General features: G+C 35.5%; 1 protein-coding gene across 1 annotated transcript in view; it reads right to left on the bottom strand.

Moving 5' to 3' along the window:
- TYR (tyrosinase) overlaps nt 1–24,479 on the bottom strand; it is a 189,808-nt gene that overhangs the window by 153,442 nt on the left and 11,887 nt on the right. The window contains exon 2 of the mRNA XM_069071046.1: nt 4,722–4,938. Within this exon, the coding sequence (XP_068927147.1) occupies nt 4,722–4,938 (217 nt within the window). The remainder of the gene's footprint in view (nt 1–4,721; nt 4,939–24,479) is intronic.

Here is a 24,479-nt window from a genome sequence, read left to right as displayed (position 1 = left end):
TCTCTCTCTGTCTCTCTGTCTCTCTGTCTCTTTCCATGAGTGTATGAGAGACAGAGACAGAGACAGAGACACCCCTTTGCCAATCCAATGGAAATTATAAACTCAATTTCAAAATAATGTTTTTAAATTCATAAAATAAAATGCATAGGATTACAAAGAAACAAATCACATTGAAATATGTATATATACACATTATATATTTATGTGTGTATGTATACACACATGTACATGTGTGTAATATATATTTATACATATATTGTAATACAATTCATTCTAAAGTGCAAGCAAATCAATAAGCACATTTCTTATACTTTTTATTTATGAAACTTTGGTCATAGCAGCATTGGAAGATCAACTACTAAACTCTCGTGGGGGTTTATAACCAGGTTGTGATCCATTATGGTAGGTGGGAGCACCCACATGACAAAATAACAGATTCCTGAAAGAGTAATGTCAAAATTTACATATGTAAAGCAGAAACTGGGACAACTGGGATCAACAGAATCTCAGGTTATATGTGAACTTTTGGCATCTAATTTATTTCCAAGATCATGGAAATTTTGCTGGTGTACTATATCTGAAGTTCAAGAAGAATTTTGACAAAGTCCTTCCTATATATGTATACACACACATACATACACACAGAGATGGATCCAGAAATTGTTGAGTGGCAAGACTCAAGGAATAGCCATTAAAAGTTTGATGTCAACTTGGAAAGAAGTCTTTAGAAGGGTGCCCTGGGAGATCTGGCCCTATGTTACTTAACATTTTTATCAATGGCTTTGATCACAGCAGGTTTATCAACTTTGTAGATGATACAAAGTTGGAAGGGGTAGATAGTTTGTCAAGACTCTTCTTACTGCATTCCATCCTATGTTCATCTGCTAAAATCATATTCATTAAGTGCTGATCTGATTGTGTAATTTTCTTATTCAGTAACTTGAGGTTCTCCCTGTTGTCTGCAGGATAAAATGCAAATTTTCCTCGTCATCATTTGAAACTCTTCACAACCTTCCCCCAACTTATATTTTTTATGCTCATGGTATATTATTCCCTGTCCCAAATTCTACAATGCAAGCGAATTGGTGTTCTCCCTGTTTTTCACATAAAAATAACAGTATATTGTACCTTTGTGTCTTTGCAGTGATTGGGTCCCTATCCTCTCTCGATGTCTGCACTTCATTCCTTTCTCATCTCTGCCTCATAGAATTCCTCTTTTTTACTGCTGCCTCCCAAATGATAATGTCCTCCCAAACTACCTTGCATTTAAGTACTTTGGCTCTCTTCTCTGGCTTGTAGTTCTATGTATACTTACATATGTGTTTTGTATTGTTATCTCTCTCACTATAATGCAAACTCCTCACAAATAGAAATTATTTGATTCTTTTTTATTTTTATCCCAAAACTTTGTGTAGTGTTTGGCACATAGTAAATGCTTAATAAATGTTTATTGATTGATTGACTGAATGATAACAGAGTCAGGATCCAAACTGATTTTGATTGGATTGAATTGAACATGATGAAAGTTATAATTTGAATAAATGTATGATAGTACACTTGGGTTCAAGTTAGTTTCAAAAGTACAAGATGGGTGAGACATGTTTACATAGCAGTATGTCTGTAAAGGTCCATGAAAAATAAAATAAAATTACAAAATGAACTTCAGTCTGAGGAGTTTCCTCCCACTCTCTAGTATAAGTACCAGAGTGCTAGAAAAGGAAAAAAAAGACAACAATTCTAGGCATTGTAATTTTTAGAATAGCTGCAACATTAACTTGGGAGTGTGATCTTTATTCAGTGATGAATGAGTCTAGTGTAAGAAACTTCGACCTTGAATATTTAAACAATCTACTGATGATGATGATGAGAGAATGTATAAAATTCATTGACACAATCTATCACCATTCTTTAAAGAAGTTTAAATAATAAAAATTAATTACTCTAAGATGGTTACTTTTACACATGACTCTTTAAACTACCTCAGCCAGGAAATAATTGATGTCTTACCAAAACAGAGAGATATGAAAGACAAGGACAGTACTAGTTTGGAGCATAAAATTTTTGGGTAAAATTTTAAGTTCCAAACTATTGGAAGACTATTGACAATATCAATTCAGAAAGCAGTGAGAGACACTGGAGGGAAACACAAATTTAAAGAAAAATGGATGAGATCCATCTAAGACAAGGTTTACTGAGGGCACAGAAGGATAAAATTAGATATAAGATAACTGATAATAAATAGAAAAAAATTCTCCAAAGATCTCAAGACTTTTATACCTATTACCAAGTAGAATAGAATTACCACATTTAGACTCTGACACAGCTGTTATATGTGATAAGTTGTATAAAGAAGCTTAAGTGCATCTGTGGAAAACAAAGAGGACAAGAATATCTATGAGAGACCAAATATTCACAAAGGAGATCTGTGCTGTATGTGACATAATTTTGAGGGCATTCAGGGACTGAATGTTAATTTATTAAGAAATAAATCTATCTCCTAGTAATGAAAAGCCAAACTTTAACTTCTGCATTCAAATCCAACATAATTTCCATTTTACCCGTCTACTTCTACAAGTTTCTATGTGTCAAAGTACAGTTGGAATTAGAGAAGACATAATCTTTTTTTTTTGTCCAAGAACTGCAAACAACATAATAGCACAAATTAGGACATAGGACAGGTCTGCCCCCTCTGAAGTTCACTATTTCTTTGATTATTATTTTGTCTTTTGAAAGGATAGGATGTAAGGGTCATTTTCAAGTCCTTTAATGGGGACTCTTGATAATTTCTTGGTGAGCTCAAAAACTCAAAGTCAACATTTTCCATTGATTCAATAATCAGTATAATAGTTACCTGTTATGGTATTTAGATGGATACAGCCAATCTAAATCTTAACCCAATATATTCCAATATATCCTCAATATTTAGTGAAACTATTACAGTCCTGGTTTGTTCTGGGCCTGTTAAAATGCTGAGAATACTAATAAAATGGTTCCACTGCAGTGAGGCCAAATGTGATTTTATAACTCTAGCATGACCACACTGAATAGCTCATACTTTATCCTTTTATCCTTTTGTTACATGTTTTTAGTGATATGAACCTCTCCCAAGATCCTTTGTATCTTTGGGAAACATATACTGAAAGATACTGTGGGACCAGAGTTGACCCTTGACAACATTGTAAACACTGGACGTAGAGCATCATTATCACACTTCCCTGTTTCCTATCCCGGGCCCTTCCCACTTTCTACATGCATAAAATAAGCAATATTATTGTTTTCCACTATTGTGGGGACATTTTTATTATTAGAAATGTTGCTGTAGAAACTTCCTGTTTCATGTAAATGCTGCTTGTTTTTTTTTCAGTCAAATTCTACTCTTCCTGACTCTTTCTGGGGTTTTCTTGGCAAAGATACTGGAGTGCCTTGTCATTTTCTTTTTCAGCTCATTTTGTAGATAAGGAGACTGAGGCAAATAGGGTTAAGTGACTTGACCAGAGTCATATAACTGGAGACTTCCTGACTCCATGCAAGGCACTCTATCCATGGTGCCACCTAGCTTTCCCAAGTGTTTGACTAGCTTCTACTCAATTCAATCCAATTCAACCAACATTTATTAAGCAACTAATATATGCTAGGTTTTGGGGTAGGCCACTTTGTATAGAAATACAAAATTGAAAATAGTTCCAGCATACAAGGAGTTTATATTCTAGAAGAGAGGAAGGGATGTGGTGCATATACACAGATAATAACAAATTACTTACAAAGATATTAATAATAGTAATAGCAAAGAATTTTTGTAAAATTACATCATTTAATCCTCACAACAACATCTAGGAGGTTTAATTTAAGAAAAGTTAAATGATTTGCAAAGTGTCACAGAGCTTGTAAGTGTTTCAGGCTGGATTTGAATTCAGTTCTTGTTATCTCTACATCTAGCACTCTATCCATTGCACTACCTAGCTGCTTATACATATAAACCTATAAAATGATTTCTGAGGTAAATGGGAAAGTTAATAAGTTCCTTTAACTCCAAGACTCTATGATACTTGGCACCTATTCACACAACTATATGTTACTTCTGAGGTCTCATGGATTCCCCCACTACAAGCCTTCCCCTTGACCTTGCCTTCCCCAGTCAATACTCCAAGTTCATGACATTTCCCATTTTGTTCTCTCCCTTCCTAGTGCCCCTCCCATCCCTTCGAAGTAAACTGTCCTGTGTTCCTGAGTCATAATAGTTTAAGATTATACTGTTTTCCAAGGTAAATTACCTGTTAAACAATTTTTAATATTTATTAAATGTTTACTATATGGTACAAAGATAGCTAAAAAAAAGTCCCTGTCCTCAAGGAGTTTATCATTTAGGAGACTGCAGACATATAACAGACTCATGTGACACAAAGACCATGTGCTTCTGGGGGAATGTATACCTGATTTGGAGGGGCACTCTTCCTCCTATACTACCTTAGCAACCAAAGATAATTAAAATTGCCTGGCTAATTGATATTAACCGATAATCAATAGGGGATACACAATGGTAGAGACCTCTAAGTTATCGTACTAAAGGTATTACCCCTAACCTTACAGATTACCCTGAAAAGCTTGGGGGCAAATGTAGCCAGCTGTCTCCTGGGCAGCCAGCCTGCTAGTCCTAGTGCTACTTGGTTTGGTCAGCTACAGAGTCAATGCTACAAATGTACACAGGAACAGAAGTGAGTTACCTTCCAGTGTGTTTCTAAAGCTGAAGTTTGCAGCTCGATCCATGGCACCAGCTTCATATTGAGTTAGGCTTAGGCAAGATTCCACATCAGCTGATGTGGGAAGTCTCGGAGTCCTCACTCGATCATGGTTTCCAGGGCTACGGAGTAGGGGTCCTTCTTCTGTTGCATTACATATGGTCTGCTGGGTGTTGTATTCTTCTGATCGGCTGCAGATAACCTACACAAAATACTTTTTGATTAAGAAATTTGTCTGAACCATTAACATAGAGGGCAGATCTAGGATGAGTGAAGCTCTGTTTCTAACTTGATTTATGACATTAGCTAAGTCATTTGTTCTTCCTCTGCATGTTTTATGAACTATAAAATTGTGTGTGTGTGTGTGTGTGTGTGTGTGTGTGTGTGTGTTTGAGGGAGGAAGGGATGAAAATGGTGGGGAGCAAATCACTTACATGATCTCTTAGATTCCACCTGGTTCTTCCATTGTGCATTTTGTTTCATTCTAGCTCTTACACTGTGGATGCTAATGTTCCTTGTAGCACTGACATTCTCTATACTAAGGTCCCTTCCAGCTCAAATCATCTATTATCCCAACATGCTATAAACTCTGAAGCTCTCTTTGAAATTCTCAAAAGTAGTACAATTTTTCAATACTGTGAAATCTTCGGCAGCTATTTTCATTGCAACCAAATTACAACAGTTATTTGCATAGTAAAACATAGTGAATCAAAGTAGAAAACTGTGTTTATGTATCACCTGTCATGGTGTACTTTTTTTTAAATGAACATGGAGTTAAAAAAATACCTCTTTAGAACCCGAAGTTCTACCACTTAATTGCATAGCCATGTCAAGTTTCTTCCCTCTTTGATCCTCCATTTCTTCATCTTTAAAATGAGAATAATAATGCCTGCATTACAATTTAAAGGCTGATATATTTTCTGTGCCACTTAAATGAGATGTGTACCAATGTTTGAGAAACATGATATAGCCTTTTTTCCCCTTTTATAATCTGAAATCTTTCTAAAATATATATCCAAACTGATTTTTCCCTAGGTAGATTAATTAGAAACATGGATGAAAGTATTAATTACTTCGAATACCTTATAGTTATTTATCCTCCTCTCAGTAAAAAATGAAATGAAATAAAATAAAATAAAAATGAATATTATTAACTCTTTAGGGAAAGGTACTGTACTTTTCATGGATTTTTTAAAAGATTATTTTTTTCAGGGAGGCTAGGTGATGCAGTGAATACAGCACTAGCCCTGGAGTCAGGATGATCTGAGTTCAAATCCAACCTCAGACACTTAACACTTATTAGTCATGTGACATTGGTCAAGTTGCTTAACCCCAGTTTCCCTCCAAAAAAATAATTATTTTTTCCATCTTTCTTAAGTGAAGTAAAGATAAATAATTTTCTCTTTCAAAGTCACATCTTGGCATGAAAGGTGAATCTGGGCCCCTAGTAGTGAAACCAATAGAGTTTAAATTGGTGGCAGGCAAACTGAAAGGGTGGGTTCAGTGATGAACTAAATGTCTATTGCTCCACCAAACTTAGTTCAAAAAAGCTAAACAATAAAAGTTTGTCTACCAGGTGATGGATTTTTCAGAAACAGAAATTCATGAATCATTTGTTAAGATGTGGATATTCTGCTATCTGAATCAGTAGAAAGGTAAATGTTTTATATATCTATATTTAGCCAAAGAAATTACTACTCCCAAATACGAGTATGTAGCAGTAGTAGTAATAGCTCCATATAAATATATATATATATATATATATATATATATATATATATATATATATATATGTTTTTCACCTCTCTCTGTCTCTGTCTCTCTCCTTTTTCTTTCTTTTCTAATCTATCCTATATACAGTTGTCAAAAATCTCTTTCTAAAGCACAGGTCTGCCTATGCTCATTCCTTTACTTGAAAACCTTAGTAGCTACTTCTTGCCTCTAGTATGAAATATAAATTCCTTAATTTGGCACTTAAGACTCATATTTTTGCTTCTAAATTATCTTTCGGTCATATTTCACTCTGCTCTTTTACATATTCTTCTTTGTAAACAAATTGGACTGTTAGTTTTTCTCTGAATTTGACATTCTCTACCTAACCCAATACTTTCAATGCAAGACACTCTTCATGCCTATGTAATGTGGGGTCCAAAATTGTTTAATCTACAAGAAAAACCACTGTGGTAGAGCACCAAGCCAATAGAAATTTATTAAGGGGTCTATAGTTCTCTTTAATGAAGTAGACCTCAGACTTTCCTTGTGATCTGAAATGTCTCCTTTCCCCAGTGCCTTACTTTTTTAGGGTTTGGTACCCAAACATGCAAAATAAGCATGGTAAATTATAAAATCTTACTGGATGGTAGATCTTGCTTTCAACTCTCCAGGAGAGCCAGAAATGATGCATCAGTATGGATGGTCACATGATGGGGAAGGCAAGGGTCAGCTCCATTGACTTTTATTCTTGTACTATTGTTAAATGGTTGACTAAATGCATATTACTAGATGAGTATATCACTAATAATTCCTATTAATTATTAACACTTATGGAATCACACTAAACTTATTAATAGTTTGGAATGAAGTAGGATTCCCAATAAATCATTTCTCACATTAATAAGTTTTGGTGCACACCTAGATGATCTTACCCACATTAGAAGACACTGAGAGACTACTTTCTGGAGACTGAAGGACTAGAACATGCGTGGACATTCTGCATTAACCTACTGTGTGAGGTCTTTTTCCATTGGGGGTATAAATGGAACTGTCAGCATCTTTAAAACCTGTCTGGCTCAGCAATGGTGGTGATTTTTTGTTTTGTTTTGTTTTTGTTGTGTTTTCTTTGTCTAATTTTGGGGCCTACATTTGTGACTGAAGGTTAAAGTGGCTTCTTTATCCCTGGTTAGTGAAATCATGTAGTATGAGAGAAGGGACCAAAGTACTATCTCCACCTCTCTGCCCCATTCCCAGGCCACACAGCCTCAAGAAATAGGACTAGATCTTTGGCCTTTGTGATTGTTCTTTTCCATTCTATGTGTAGGGAGTGAAATATCTGATATGGGGATTTTGAAGTCCAGAAATTGAAGTGAGATGTTATAGACAGCTCAGCACGAAGTCCTGAGAAACATGTGTTCAAGACTCCAGTAGAAGTCTCCAGCTCAGCAGAAACTGGAACTACTTATTAACTTGAATCTGATGAGATTAATGTTATGAACCAGTTCCTACATAGCATTAGTCTCACCAAATTCAAGTCCCAAATCAGCAGTGCCAAATTATTTCATAGGAGGCATAGGAAAATTATACCATTTTGAGATTTTGGGGAAAATGTTTGCAGAACAAACGTTCTTGCCAAATATTTAAAGTAAATATTTTTTTATAAAAGATAATACAATGTTAAGTGGTTAAACAAAACCAGTGTGCTAGGAATTGGACCCCTAAAAATCTGACAAAGACAACCTGGGCCTTGAGCCTATGGCATAGGAGAAAAATAACCCTGACCTCCTCAAGGTAGTGAAGAACATATATAACAGATTTGACCCTGAAAGACTGTGGTCAGAATCAAACACATTGCATCTCAAATACACTTATTGGTTAATTCAAAATTTTGAAAGCCTTCTCTTCCTTTGAAGCCCAGCCAATTCATACTTCTTCCACAAATTTTCAAATAGCACTTTGTCTGCATCTCTCATTTGACCTTATCACATCCTACTTTGCATTGTGTTTACAGTACTTCATACATGTTTGGGGTTGAATTGAGTATACCAAGAGGTGTAAGACATGATCCAGGTCCCTGATATATTCTCTCTGTTACTCTGACTACAAAAGACTGGTAGTCCATGAAGCATGACAGTCAATGTAATAATAACACATATAACAAATCTGATGAAGTCTATTAGCATCTCTACAAATTATCAAAAACTACTTCCCTAAACAACTGGATGAAATCATAGTCTGAAGCAATTTTGAGTATCTAGTTATTTTTGTTTTATTTTTGCTCCACCACAGTCAGCTTGAACATTGAACTCTCATTGTATCTGGGATCAGATGTTGTTGTTAATATTGAGTCATTTTGTATGTCTGATTCTCCATAACCCCAATTTGGGGTCTTCTTGGCAAAGATACTGTATGGTTTGTCATTTCCTTCTCCAATTCATTTTACACATGAGGAAACTGAGGCAAACAGGATTAATTGATTTGCCCAGGGTAAGGGTCTAAGGATAGATTTGAACTCCAGGTCCTCCTGATTTGAGGGCTAGCACATTATCCACTGAGCCAGAGACAGATTCATAGAATCTCAGAGGTGAACATCTAGGACAACCTAGATCTCAAAAGGAAAATCCTCTATACTGCAATCCTTTCTCCAAAAGATTATTTAGTCTTCATTGAAAGAATTCCCATAATGGGAAAACCACTAATTCATGAAGCAGCCCAAAGTACTTTAATTAGGGTTTAATGGTTAGAAAGTTTGTTTTTTTTAATGTTAAATGAAGATCTGTTTTTCTTCAAATTAAATCCACTCATCACTCCTAGTTCTGTACTTTGGGGTCAAGAAAACACATTTAGTTCTTATGACAGATGAGAATCTGGATGTGAAGAATGGGTGGGGGTAGGTGGAGAGCTTGGAGCAAGAGAAAAAAGGGAGCCCACATGGCAGCAAACAATCTGAATTAAACCAAGAAAAAAATGTCACGAACCTTTCCTAATGCCTGAATTTCTTCTGGGTGAGAGGTGAACCACTCAGCAAAGGCCCATTAGCTTTCTCTGTGTACTAAGGTATAATTTGTTGTATTGAGGAATTTACTGAATGTTCAAAAAATCTTACTTATGCAGAATACAGTTAATGCCTTCTTTAGGTTGTGAATTCTATGGATGTTTTTACATATATTTTCTATACTCTATGTGGACATTTATCTCAAAGTGTAATTCCCTAAGTTTTTATTTTTTTAAACTTCTGTACTTAACACAGACAAAAATGACTATTTCTATATACAAAGTAGAACTCAATAAAGAATATTATATATGAAACAATAAAGTACAGTTCATTAAGAGTTGAATTAGAAAAAAATGCCTAGGCTAATACATTACATTTTTTAAATTACATAAAAAATTACATTTTCTTTCCTAAATGTCAAACCCTTAGTAGAACATTGAAGTGAAAACTGAAAACTTAGTCAAAATCCTTCTTCTACTTGGGCTAATCATTTCTCTTTTCTGAAATTGAGTTTCCTCTTCTTCAGAATAGACCAGACAAAGTCTTAGGGCCCTTAAACTCTGACAATTCTATGATTCTCCCTATTAAAAAATCAGTTTATGCTTTAGATACAATGCTATAGTATCTAACTCACTTGAGCCTAGCAACTACATCCCCTTGACTGAATCCAAACTTCACAGAACAAATACTTTGGAAATTTTTTTGTGAAGTTTAGATTCAGTCAAAGGGCTATACTTCAGGGCCTAGAGGTCCACATGTGGCCGTGAGGCTACAGGTTCCCCATCCCTGCATCCTAGGCCATGCACTGTTATGGGCAAGTTTATATGTTTTTCTATGCTTAAAAATTTGGCTGTTTTTAATGAGCTAACTAAATTTAGTCATCAGTTCCAGACTTAAGCAATGCATTTTAATGGATAAACTACTGGAACTTGATTCAGAAGACCTGGGTCTGAATATCAGCTCTCTGTATCTTACTAGCTGTGTAATCATGACCAAGTCACTTAACCTCGGCAATACTAAATTTCTTCCACCATGAAATGGATATGGTATTTGCTCTATTTATCTCACAAGACTTTTGGCAACAAAGTACTTTGCATCTATTTACTAAGGCTTTGGGGGTTTGTAGAGTTATTTCCACTCTCTTTCCATTTGTCTTTTCATCTCCTATCTGCTTCTGGAATTGTTGGATGATGCAAAGTAGCCTGGGCTGTTCTTTAGGAAACTACTAAAGGGAAGTGAAAGAAGCCTTTGGAGATTCCTCAAGAGGCAGAGGCCTGTAATTTAGAGGGAGGAATATTACCTTACTACTATTGTTGGTTTTGAAGATTCAAATTAGATGTAATCTGATCCATATTAGTGATGGAGGTCAATCCACCCACGTAGTTTTATGCTAGTCCATGTTCTCCCATACCTTTACCCAACATGCTGAAAACCTATTAATCAGTTCCTTTTGATATCATTAGAACACTGATGGAGTGCTAGGGCTATCTACCTTTCACACTTCACCTAAATCATGTAAGCAGCCTAGCTTCTTTTCCTATCATATAGTTCCCTGATGATATACTTTATTCCTCTTCTTCAAAGTCCCTGGTTAGTTAAGTTTGGGAAGTTGTACAGACCCTTCACATGCTCTTCATTGCATTTTCTCTGTTATTTCTTTTCTTTTTTTTAAAAGCAATTGGGGTTAAGTAACTTGCTCAAGGTCACACGGCCAGTTATTTCTGGGTGTGGTGCTGAGTATCCGAGCCCGGATTCAATCCCAGGTCATCCTGACTCTGGGTCTGGTGCTCTTACTCGCTGAGCCGCCTGGCCGCCCCATGTTATTTCTTTTCAAAACTTGAGGGAAGCTTGTGTTCCATGCCTTGCAGTCATACTGCAATGCCAATATATTATAGGTATTAAAAAAAAGAAGTTGGGTCTTTCTTTCTGGGAGAAAATTTTGGTCATTAAATAGGATTGGCAATTTCCTAAAACCAATCCAGTTTTATCTAGACCTCCTGTTTAATTTAGCACCCAATGCATCACTCATTCATACTCTCTGTCCCAGCTATTTATTTTTAACTTGGTTATAATTTGGACTAATCTTTATATATAGAAATAGTCTCTATCGATCAAGTCATTAATATAGGTACTTGATATTCTGATTGATTTTGCCTGTATAAACTGACAAAACCAACTGTGGCTATGTCTATATAACACCAAACTATTTGATCCATTTAGATAATTCTGTCAATGGAGAGGGCTAGGGTTAGGGATAAAGATAGGGGAAAGGGAAGGGAAGGAATAAGCAATAATATAGTGCCTACTGTGAGTCAGGCACTAGGCTAAGTACCTTTTAAAATTGAATGCTATTTGATTTAATCCTCATAATAGGCATGGGAGGTTATTATGTTCAATTTACAGTTGAAAAAACACAGACAAATAAGGGTTAGGTGATTTGCCTGGGGTCAGATATATGATATTTGAGGTTGGATTTCAACTCAAGTTTCAGTTGTCAAATCTGATGGCATTTTCTCAATCTACATTTTCCTTAATGTTTCAACTCTCTTTGATATTCATAGATATTCTCTTCTCTCTGGGTTTTCAGGACACCATTCTCTTCTCATTATCTTCCTATCTGACCACTCCTCAAATGCCTTTGCTGTATCCTCATCCAAATCATGTCTTCTAACTGTAAGTGTCTCTGAGGCCTATGTCCTGAACCCTCTTCACTTCTCTCTCTATATTACTTCACTTGAGGATCTATCTCATCAGCTTTCATAGATTTATTTATCCTTTCTATGCTGATGAGTCTCAAATCTATCTATCCTGCCCCAAACTCTCTGCTGACTTCCAGTCTTGCATTTCCAACTGCCTTTAAGACGTCTCGAACTGGATATATGTATGTAATTGTCTTAAACTCAACAGATCCAAAACAGAACTCATTATCTTTTCCCCTAAACTCTTGCCCAAACCTACTTTCTCCATTATTATAGAAGACAATAGCATCCTCCAATCCCTCAGATGTACAATTTCAGAATTATCCTTGACTCCTGTTTCTCACCTTCCATATCCAATTTGTTGTCAAAGTCTATCAATTTTGCCTCTGAAACATCTCTTGTAAATCCTCCCTTCTCTCTGACATTGCCACCATTCAGGCACAGACCCTCATTACTTCATGCCTGGATTTTTGCTATTGTCTGCTGTTTGGTCTTCCTGTCTCAATTTTCTTTCCACTACAGTCCATCTTCCATTAAGCTACCAATGTGATTTTCCTAAAATGCAAGTCTTTTGCATATCAATAAACTGCCTTAATCAATAAACTCCAGTGGCATTCTATTGCCTCCAGGTTCTAATTAAAAATGCTCTGCTCAGCATTCATAACCTAGGCACGTCTTGCCTTTCCAGTCTTCTTACACCTTGCTTCCCACATGTTCTCTGATGCAGTGGCACTGGCCTCCTAACTGTTCTGCCAACAAGACACTGCACATTACACTTTCTCTGGCTGTCCCTTTTGTCTGGAATGTTCCCCATCTCTAACTCTGATTATTACTTTCCTGGTTTCCTTTAAGTCCCAGCTAAAATTCCACCTTCTATAGAAATGTTTTCCCAACTACTCTTAATCTTAGCACCTCATCTCTTCCAATTACTTCCTATTTATCCTATATATAGCTTAATTTGCATATATTTGCATGCTGTTTCCCCAATTACTTTGTAATATCTTTGAAGGCAGGGATCATATTTTGCTTCTTTTTGTATACCCAGCAGTTAGCATAGTGACTGGCACATAATAGATATTTAATAAGTGCTTATTGATTGATTAATCAATTAATGTCTTTCAAGATTGGGATTGAACTTTTGATTTTTTTGTCACAGAAACATCCTGGGTAAAGAGACTTTCCCAAGCAATGCAAGTCAAATCCTTCTTGTAAAATTACGAAAATTACAAAAAACTCCAGAAAGTTACCTGAAGTGGCAAAGTGGTAAGTGATTTGCCCAGGGTCACATGGACAGGTCTATCTGGCTTCTAAACTGGCTCTCTTATCTGATAAGCCAGAGCACATTGCTAGGTCTCTAAACAATAGTTAATTTTATGAAAACTTCAGACAAATGCATTTTTTTGGTCCAATGACTTGTCAATGAATTGAAAAATAGTTGAAAAAATTAAAATTGAAATCCATATAATCCTTGCTCTTGTACTGATTTTTCAATTTATCAATGATCATTTGCTACAGATACTTCCTTAAACAATGCATATTTTAATATATTCATACCTTCCCATTGTGAGCAATTCTTTTCATATTCTTTCTTAAGTCTTTCATGAGGGTGTCACCTAACAAGCTGTGGATTATTCCTTGTAAGCAAGGGATAATTGTTGGATGGCCTGGATATTACATTGGCATCTTTCAGATATCCTGTGTCAATAAAGCTTTAAAAAAATGGAAGTGGAGGATTCTGGGAAGATGGTAGAGTAGGTTAGAAAATTCCAATCTCTCAAGATTTTCCCTTGAAAAAGAGTTAAAATAGCACCTTAGGGCAAACAAAGTATGGATAGAGATAAATAAGAATAAGGGCACAACTGGGGTTTCCCTGGGACAATTTGAAAGCAGAAGAAAAATTCCAGGATGTGGTTTGGTCCCTGTGAAGAATAAACACCTACAAGTTGGCTTCCATTTTAATAACATGAAGAAAGTCACTTAAACAAGTGGCAAGTCCTGGGGTTAGTTGGTTAGACAGGTTGCATTGGTTCAAGTTATAGGGACTTTTACCATGAGGATAGTGAGGGGAGTTGGAGATAGTGAGGGGCATCTGAACCTGGGAAGATTGAGGGGACTGATGTTGACCAGGAAAACCCTACCCAGCTGTGCTGCAAAGAGTGGTAGGGGCAAGAAGGAAACAGCACATTCCCAGTGGGTACCGAAGCAGTGGGGCAGAAAGCTCCTGGCTGTGAGTACTTATAGGAGGTTGGAGGTTTGGCTTTGGTTCTAGGCTAGAGGAGAGAACTGAAGATCTGTGGCAATAGGCACCATTTCACATACCCCAGGACCAGAGGTGATTTAAAAAATTAGGCTATTACAACAAAAAAATGCACAGACAATGGAGAAAGAATCTAATGATAGAAAGCTATTATGGGAATAGAGATGACCAGGGTTCATCTTCATAGGAGGACACCGAAGTAAAGAAACCTCCAAAGAGTGATGGCAAATGGTCACCTGTCCAGAAAGAATTCAGAGAAATGTTTTAAAAGACTTTAAAAATAAAATGACAGGAATGGAGGGAAAACTGAGAAACTATAAGAATAATTCAAGAAAAACCAAGAATGTCATGAAAGGAAAGTCAGTCAGTTAGAGAAGGAGTTCCAAAATCTTAAGGAAAAGAAAAATGACACCTTAAAAATTAGAATTGGGCAAAGTGAAGCCAGTGAAATATAAGTGATCAAAAATTAATTGAACAAATTATGAATAATGAAAAAAATAGAAGAGTAAGTGAAAAATCTTATAAGAAAAACAACAGATTTGGAGAATAGATCAAGAAGAGAATATATGAAAATAATTGAACTAATTGAAAGTTATGCTAAAAAAAAATCTTGATACAATACCACAAGAGACAATTAAAGAACATTGTCCTGAAGCATTACAACAAAGGGAGAGGGAGGAATAGAAATAGAAAAAAAAAACACCAATCACCACTTAAGAGTTCCTATGAGGAAAACTCATAGGAATATTCTAGTTACATTTCAAAACCCCCAGCTCAAGGATACAATATTAAAAGCATCAAGATTAAAACAATTTAAATATGATGGTGCCACAATTAGAATTGCACAAGACCTAATGGCAGAGATATTAAAGGACCACAGGTCTTGGAATACAACATACCAAAGAGCAAAAGAACTGGGGCTCTGGTCAAAAATATAATACTCCACAAAGTTAAGTATTACCCTGAATGAAAAAAAAGGTCATTTGATATACACTCAGACTTTCAAGACTTTGTTTAAAAAAATCTTGAACTTAATTGAAGATTTAATATTCAAAAACCAAGAGAAATATAAGGTGTATACCAAATACTGATTATAAGGGCAGACTGTTTACTTTTTATATATGTAAAATGTATGTCTGTAATATATGTCTAAGGTTATTATTCATAACTGGGGGTAAATCTGAGTAAGATATTATGAATAATAACCTTAGACATACATTTTACACATATAAAAAGTAAACAGTCTGTCCTTATAATCAGTATTTTGTATATACCTTATATTTCTCTTGGTTGATTTAGGAATAGCTTAAAAGAGTAATTATTTTATACAAATGAGGTGTAAGAGGAAGTGATACAGAGGAATTAGAAGAGGGAGGAGGACTGGTAGTACTGGCAACCTACTTTCATCAGAATGGGTTTAAGAGAGAACAGTACAAATATATTTAGAAGAGCATAAAAGTCTTCTGAATTTAGAAGAAATAAAATGGTAGGGGCATAGGGAGTGGGGAGAGGACAATGGAGGGATCTTTAGATGGGAGAATGAGGGAATAGGTAAAAGAGGGGTATAGAAGGGTGTTTAGATTTCTGGGAATGGGAGGATGGGGAAGGGATCCTTGGATGGGGGTAGGCAAGTAATAGGAGGGCAAGGTACTGGGTTGAAGTAAAGTAGAGGAAGCAGGAAGTATAGGAAAGAAGAGATATGTAGAAACATAAAAAACAAAGATCAGGAGCAGAATATACCTGGGAAAGTATATGTCTGTCTATCTATCTATCTATCTATCTATCTATCTATCTATCTATCTATCTATCTATCTATCTATCTATCTGTGTGTGTGCGTGTATACATCTATAGCTATAAAAACATACCTAAAATATAGTCAGTCTTTTGCAATATATATACTGTGTTATTTTTTTTTTTTGCATTAGCCACACATGTACAACCTATACTGAACTGCTTATCTTCCCAGTAAGGGTGCGTGACAAGGGAGGAAGGGAATGAATCTGGAATTCAAAGTTTTAAAATCTCCAGGAACAGATGGATTTACTAGTGAATTCTATCAAACATTTAAAGAGCAACTGATTCCAATACTATATATATATATATATATATATATATATACATATATATATATATATATGTGGATCAATGGAATATATTAGAAACATGAGATTCAGAAGTCAATGACTATAGTAATCTATTGTTTGATAAACCACAAGACCCCGGTTTTTGGGATAAGAACTCACTATTTGACAAAAACTGCTGGGAAACCTGGAATATAGTATGGCAGAAACTGGGCATAGACCATTATCTAACACCATATACCAAAATCAAGTCTAAATGGGTGCACGATCCAATTATAAAGGTTGATATTGTAAGCAGTCTTGTAAAACAAGGAATAGTTTACCTGTCAGACTCATGGAGAGGGAAAGACTTTATGACTAAACAGGAATTAGAGAACATTATAAAATATAAAATGGATAATTTTGACTACATGAAATTGAAAAGCTTCTATACAAACAAAGCCAATGTAACCAAGATTAAGAGGCAGGTGGGAAATCGTGAAAGAATCTTTACAATCTATGTCTCTGACAAAGGACTCATTTCTAAAATATACAAAGAATTGAGTCAAATTTATAAGAATACAAGTCATTTCCCAATTGATAAATGGTCAAAGGATATGAACAGGCAATTTTCAGAGAAAGAAATGAAACATATCTCTAAGCACATGAAGAAATGCTCTAAATCACTATTGATTAGAGAAATGCAAATCAAAACAACTCTGAGGTACCACATCTCACCAGTCAGATTGGCTAAGATGATAAAACAGGAAAATGACAAATGCTGGAGAGGATGTAGGCAAATTAGAACACTAATTCATTGCTGGTGGAGTTGTGAACTGATCCAGCCTTTCTGGAGAGCAATCTGGAATTATGCCCAAAGGGCTATAAATACTTTCATATCCTTTGACACAGCAATACCACTCCTAGGGTTATATCCCAAAGAGATCATAGAAGTGGGAGCGAGACCCATATGTACAAAAATGTTTATAGCAGCTCTTTTTGTGGTGGCAAAGAATTGGAAATTAAGGGGGTGCCCATCAATTGGGGAATGGCTGAACAAGTTGTGGTATATGCATGTTATGGAATACTCTTGTGCTATAAGAAACGAGGAGCAGATGGTCTTCATATTTACCTGGAGAGGCTTATACAAACTGATGATGAGTGAGAAGAGTAGAACCAGGAGAAATTTGTACACAATTACAGACACAACATATGTGTGATGACCAACTTTGATAGACTGGACTCTTCTCAGCAATGCAGTGATATGTCAATCCCAAAAGATTCATGATGGAGAGAAATATGTGCATCCAGAGAAAGAACTAGAAAGAACTGAGTTTATATACAGGTGGAAGCAAAATACCTGATCTTTTTCCTTCTATTGTTTGGATTTATGTCCTCTTTACCATTTTTCATTCCATCTGATACAATCTGTCTTTATAACCTGACTAATGTATAATGTGAAAATATTTACAGATCTTATACTTGTCTATATGCTGCCATGGGGTGGGGGTGGGGGCGGGGAAGGAAGGGGACAAAATGTGAAACTCAAGGAATTGTGGAATTGAATCCTGTAAACTAAAAGGAAACAAACAAATTAATTAAAAAAAAAATTTAAATAAAGAGGAAATGCTGGGCAATTGTATAAATACTTGACTAGGAGTAAAAAGACCCAGATTCAAATCTTAACACTAATACTTATTGGCTCTACTAGCAGGAGTGAGTCATACATACTTTCTGAACTTTAGCTTCATCCTTTGTAAAAAGGGCACAATGATACTAGCACTGTTAAATCTAATCAGGTCATCATAAGGAATGCACCATGTAAATCTTGAAGAATATTGTCCTATACCACCACATAAATCATTGAGTTCTTCCTTGGGCTTCCAGAAGGATTGTAAAGACCTTACAAATATCTATCTCTCACTAAGCTAAAATAGATACAATTAAAAAAGATAAACAGAGAAGCTGCATTTCCTTAAAATTAGGTAGATTAATTTCCATGAACCAATAAGAAAATAGTATATTACATTCTATTTTCATTCAGTTCTCTCCAGATATCTATCATATCTAGTTTACATAAAATTCTATTCATTTCCTTACCTTCTTATTTATTTTGTGGTTAGATTTATCTAGTTCTCATAAGAGAAGATTGAAGCTCCCTGCTATTATAGTATTACTATCTATCTCTACTTGCAATTTAACTTTTAAAAATTTACATACTATAGTACTGGTGTATATGCATTTAATTTTGATATTGTTTCAGTGTCTGTGGTACCTTTAATCAAATGGAAATAGAAAGGAATACACCATTTCCTCATTGGTTCATTGTGCCTTTAAAAAGACTTTCATTGGAGTGGCTAGGTGGCATAGTGAATAGAACACTGGCACTGGAGTCAGGGATATCTGAGTTCAAATGTGACCTTGGATACTTAACAAAAAAAAAAAACCCCAGCCATTTGACCTTGAGCAAGTCACTGAACCCCAACTGCCCTACCTTCCTCCCTCTAAAATAAGCAAAAAAACCCCCACATATTAGTATCTGAAAATATAATTAAAAGCAAAAATATTAAAGGTATAGTTTTTCTATCATAATGCAATAAATTATAATTAATAAGGGACCAAAGAAATATATATTTAAAAGTAATTAGAGATTTAGCTACTTAATCTTAAAGAGTGGGTTAAAGAAGAAATCTTGGAAACAATAATTTCATTAAAGGGAATGACAACACTGAGACAACATATCAAAACCTATGGGATACAGCAAAAGAAGTGATTAGAGGAAAATGTATATTTCTAAATACTTGCACCCATAAAACAGAGGAAGGATAGACTAATGAATCGGGTATGCCACTAAAAAGACTAGAAAAGGAACAAATTAAAAATCCCAATTTAAACACTAAATTCAGAATCCTAAGAATTAAAGGGGATATTAATAAAATTGAGAATAAAAACAAAACAATACATTGATTTAATAAATAAAACTAAGAGTTGGTTTTAAAAAAAAGCAGAGAAGCAATTGATTAAATTTGATTAAAAAAGAGAGAAGAAAACCAAAATCACTAGTATTAAAAATGAAAAGGATGAATATATTGCTGACACAGATAAAAGTGAATCCATTTTAAGTAGTTACTTTGCCTGATTACATGCGAATAAATTTAGCAATTTAAGAGAAATGGAAGAATATTTTCAAAAGTACAAACTGCCCAGTTTAGCAGAAGAGGAAATAGAATATTTAAACAGACCTAATTTAGAAAAAGAAATTGAAATGACCATAAGTGAGCTCCCTAAGAGAAAAGCACCATGATGAATTTACAAGTAAAAAGAAAAACAGATGGTTTTATAAGTGAATTCCATCAAATATTTAAAGATAAACTAATTCTGATATATTTTATTTTGCTTTTTGGATGGCAATTGGGGTGAAGTGACTCATCCAAGGTCACACAAATAGTTATTGTGTTAAGTGTTTGAGGCCAGATTTGAACTCAGGTCCTTCTGACTCTAGGGCCAGTGCTCTATTCACTGTATCAACTAGATGCTCCTTATTCTAATATTAAATAAATTAACTGTATTAATAGATAAAGAAGGAATTCTATGAAACTCTTTTTATGAGCCAAAAATGATACTGATACCCAAACCAGGAAGAGTAAAAACAGAAAAAGAAAATTATAGACAAATTCCATTAATGCATATGGATGCAAAAATCCAATAACATACTAGCTAAAAGATTACAACAATATCTTACACAAGATTGTACATTATGTTCAAGTGCGATTTGTACCAGGAACACAGGAACCATTTTTTTTTTAAAGCAATCAGGGTTAAGTAGCATGCTCAAGGTTACACGACCAGTTATTTCTGGGAGTGGTGCTGAGTATCTGAGCCCAGATTTGATCCCCAGGTAATCCTGACACTGGAGCTAGTGCTCTTACTCGCTGAGCCATCTGGCCACCCCTATGCAATTGGGGTGAAGTAACTTACTCAAGGTTACACGGCCAGGTGTTTCTGGGTGGGTGCTAAGTGTCTGAGCCTGGGATTAGATCCCCAGGTCATCCCGACACTGGAGCCGGTGCTCTTACTCGCTGTGCTACCTGGCTGCCCCCAGGAATCATTTAACAATAAGAAAAACTATTAAAATAATTAATTACTTAAATAATAAAAAAATTAAAAACATATGACTATATAGAAGCAGAGAAAGCTTTTGATAAAGTTCAACACTAATTTCCGTTATTAATTATTTTCCCATACTCTTACTACTCTGTTTCCTTTACTTGAAAAGAAATTTTAGTATGTTGCTATGGTTGGGTCTTTGCTTGTTAGTTAATGCTGACTTCTCATCTATTGCCTTAAACTAACATCTGAGGTCTCTCTTCTTTGAAGGCTATTTCACTTTATGATCAGGATCTCCTTCTCCCAACTGGCTTTCTCCATGCCACTTCTAAAAGAGTACCATTAGCCCAATCTAATTTATTTTTCAAAAATGTGTATCCCTTGGTAGACCTCCTTCCACTTCCCTTTTTCCAGGACTACTGTAACTCTCAGATAATAGGTAGAAGTATGATAAAAGATAATCTGAGATTCATTAAAAATGGACAACTTTGATCAGTTATTTGATTTAGATACTTATCTTTCAGGATGGCAAATCACAGATTACATATTCAACTCCTAGAAGTAGTTTGGTAGACTTCTCCTGCAATCTCAGTTTACAATAGTCAAAATCATTTCTAGTAATTAATTCAACTTAATTCCCCAAACACGGAAAAGAACATTTACCCTTCTCTTAAAGGGCTTAGCTTCTGCAGGGGGAGGGAGGGAGGTTACAGCATGGAAATGAATAAGTAAATTTAAAGTCTGTACTAAGTATTTTCAAGTAGACAGCCTCCTGGCTTCTCTGGCTTTCTTTAAGACTCAGTATAAATCTTACTTCTTCGAGAAGACCTTTACTCTTCATCTTCCCCTTCATTAGCACATGTGTGCACACATGAGCACACACACAGACACTACATGTACATAGTTGTTGTGTATTGTCTCCATCACTATCTCATGAGCTCTGAGAGTAGAGACTATGTTTTTGCCTTTCTTTTGTCCCCAGAGCTTAGCACAGTATTTGACATATAATAAACACTTAATAAATGATTGTTGATTTGCCTGAGGAGGGCTAATAATTTACAGGATTAGGAAGAGAGAGACTAATAAAAATACCAATTTTAATATTTTATAATTAATAAAAATACACAAAATGCCATTATACAATAATGAATCATTCAGTAAATAAGAATTTACTAATATAAAATATGTATTAGGCATTGTTTTTGATATTTTAGGGGCAGCTAGGTGGCACAGTAGATAAAGCATTTGTCCTGAAATCAGGAAGTCCTGAGTTGAAATCTGGCCTCAGACAGTAGCATGTGACCCTGGGTAAATCTCTTAACCTTGCTTGCCTCAGTTTCCTCCTTTGTAAAATGAACTGAAGAAGGAAATGGCAAACCATTACAGCGACCACCTAAAAACCCCAAATGAGGTCACAAAGAACTGGATATGACTGAAATGACTGAACAAAAGCAAAATAGAAAAAGAAAGTTTCTGACCTATTTATATGAAATAAAGAAAGATACATGTATACCTATGTATTATGTATGTTATAGGATTGTACCTATCTTCCTTCCTTCCTTCCTTCCTTCCTTCCTTCCTTCCTTCCTTCCTTCCTTCCTTCCTTCCTTCCTTCCTTCCTTTCTTTCTTTCTTTCTTTCTTTCTTTCTTTCTTTCTTTCTTTCTTTCTTTCTTTCTTTCTTTCTTTCTTTCTTTCTTTCTTTCTTTCTTTCTTCCTTCCTTCCTCCCTTTCTGAGGACCAGGACTCACATACTTCCTCTGATATTTACCTTGGACAAGTAACTTAACATCCTTGGAACTCAGTATCTTCAGTTATAATATGAGAGAGTTAAATCAGATTGACTTCAAGGTCCCATCTGACTAAATCAATGACTCTGTGAAACACTATCTTGAATTTCTTAGAAATCACGCTCCACTTTTAATTTTAAAATGAAATTTAAAGTTTTAAAATAAAACAGTGGGATAGATGGTGTTTCTTTCATCCCCTCTTATGACATTTTATCTCAATTTGAACTCCAGAGGACATTATTGGTCTTGAAAGTTTGAGACTATGGACTAGAGTTAATTGAAATTTCTTTTAGTTTTAGTGTGAAATACAAATAGAGTCACATGGATTTTTGATAGCCATTTAAAACATACCCACAGGCCTTGCTTAATTTACACATGTATAATCATTTGAAATGATATATTTACTATTTAATTGTTTCTATTTTAGCATGTATTATATTTCATTTTTATATACACATATATATGCATATAAATATAATCTGTTTGTATTTGCCTGACAGTCTCACATAGCACAAATATTTATGTGCACATCTTGGGCCAATTAAACAGAGAGTAATTTACTCAGGAAAAAAATGAAGTCACCAGAGGGAGAGTAGTGGACAGAGAGAGAAAGGGGGGGAGGGAAGGGAGGGAGAGAGGAGGTTGCCAACATGATAGATCTAAATGAGGAGGAAAAATGTTCCTTAGATGATAGATATGAGAAAAATGTGACCAAGGAATATAATCATTCAGGGAGAAAAAAAAGTGTCACACAGAAGGAATCAGAGGGAAGGGGGGAAAAGTCCTATTTCAGCAGGTATTCATGGGAACCACTGTAGCCATGGCAACTGCTCAGAGAAATAACAGATTTCCTTTTTTTTTCTTTACTAAGACAGTTTTGTGGAATGCTGTGTGGTTTTCATTCGTCCCCAGCAACGTCCTAATGCAGAAATAAAGCAGTGCTCCTTAACACGTAATAGCAGAGGGAAAAAGGCTTGCTACTTTAGTGCTATTTCTTTGCATTTCCAAATGATGTTCTCTGAAATTTTCTTTGCCATTGTTTAGCCTTCTTCCCACTTTCTCTTTCCTTCCCTATATTCCTTTCTGTATTAGAAACTTGACTATTTTTTCCTTTTGTAATGACCAGTTATTAGGATCCATGATCATTGCATGGTATGAGATAAAAGATCCTGGACTTGGGGACTCAGAAGATCTCAATGTAAATCCTATCTCACTTCCTGGTGGCCTTGGAGAAGTCTCTGGAATATTCTAGAGGTGAATGCATGTAGAGGCTGGACTAGATAAACTCTACTATTTCTCTAATATCCCTCTCATGTTTCCTAAGAACTCTGCAGCAGTTTGAGGATTTCCTTCACTTCTTTGCACCTCAGACTACTCTACTCTCAAAAATGGACTATGAAGGGCAGAAAAGTAGGATGGTTGATAAAAGGTGCTTCTTGGATTCAAGATGATTTGAAGTGTTACTTCTTACCCATACTAGCTGTCTGACTATCAACAAGATATTTAACATTTTGTGGTCTTTGGGCTACCAATAGTATAATAGGGCATCAGTGGAAGGACTGATGGAATCCCATTTCTAGAATGCCCTCCTCCATGCTTGCCCCTCCACTCAGGCCCTCAGCTTCACAGAGTCATAGTGAGGTATCACTGTAGACTCCTTAGCTTGCTTTTTTAGAAGGGTGGGAGAAGCAATGGGATTAAGTGACTTGCCTAGAGTCACACAGCTAACAAGTGTCTGAGGCTGGATTTGAACTCAGATCCTCCTGACTCTAGGGCTGCTGCTCTACTTAGCTTTCTTTTTGAGGCTCATCAAAATCTAGCTTCAGTCAATTGTAATGGTATTCAGGTGCATGTTCAAATTTTCTCAGATAGTGTCATGCACCTGGTAGATGCTAGAGAACTAATTTGAGGAGACCATAGAATTAGAGAATAAGAAGACATTTTGTATTTGCAATGGTGTTCTGAAAAATACTTCATAAGTTTCGAAAAGTAAATCTATGTCTTCCCTTTTTGTATCTGTCCAGCTATCTATCCAACTATCTATCCATCCAACCATCCATCCATAATCCATCCATGCATGCATCCATCCAATCTCTCTCTCTCTCTCTCTCTCTCTCTCTCTC

This window comes from Petaurus breviceps, unplaced genomic scaffold (genome assembly GCF_028583685.1).
Source record: "Petaurus breviceps papuanus isolate PSGF00001 unplaced genomic scaffold, PetGlider_PUasm1.0 90823, whole genome shotgun sequence".
NCBI classification, from domain to species: Eukaryota; Metazoa; Chordata; class Mammalia; order Diprotodontia; family Petauridae; genus Petaurus; species Petaurus breviceps.
This window is presented reverse-complemented; position numbering and strand designations above follow the sequence as displayed.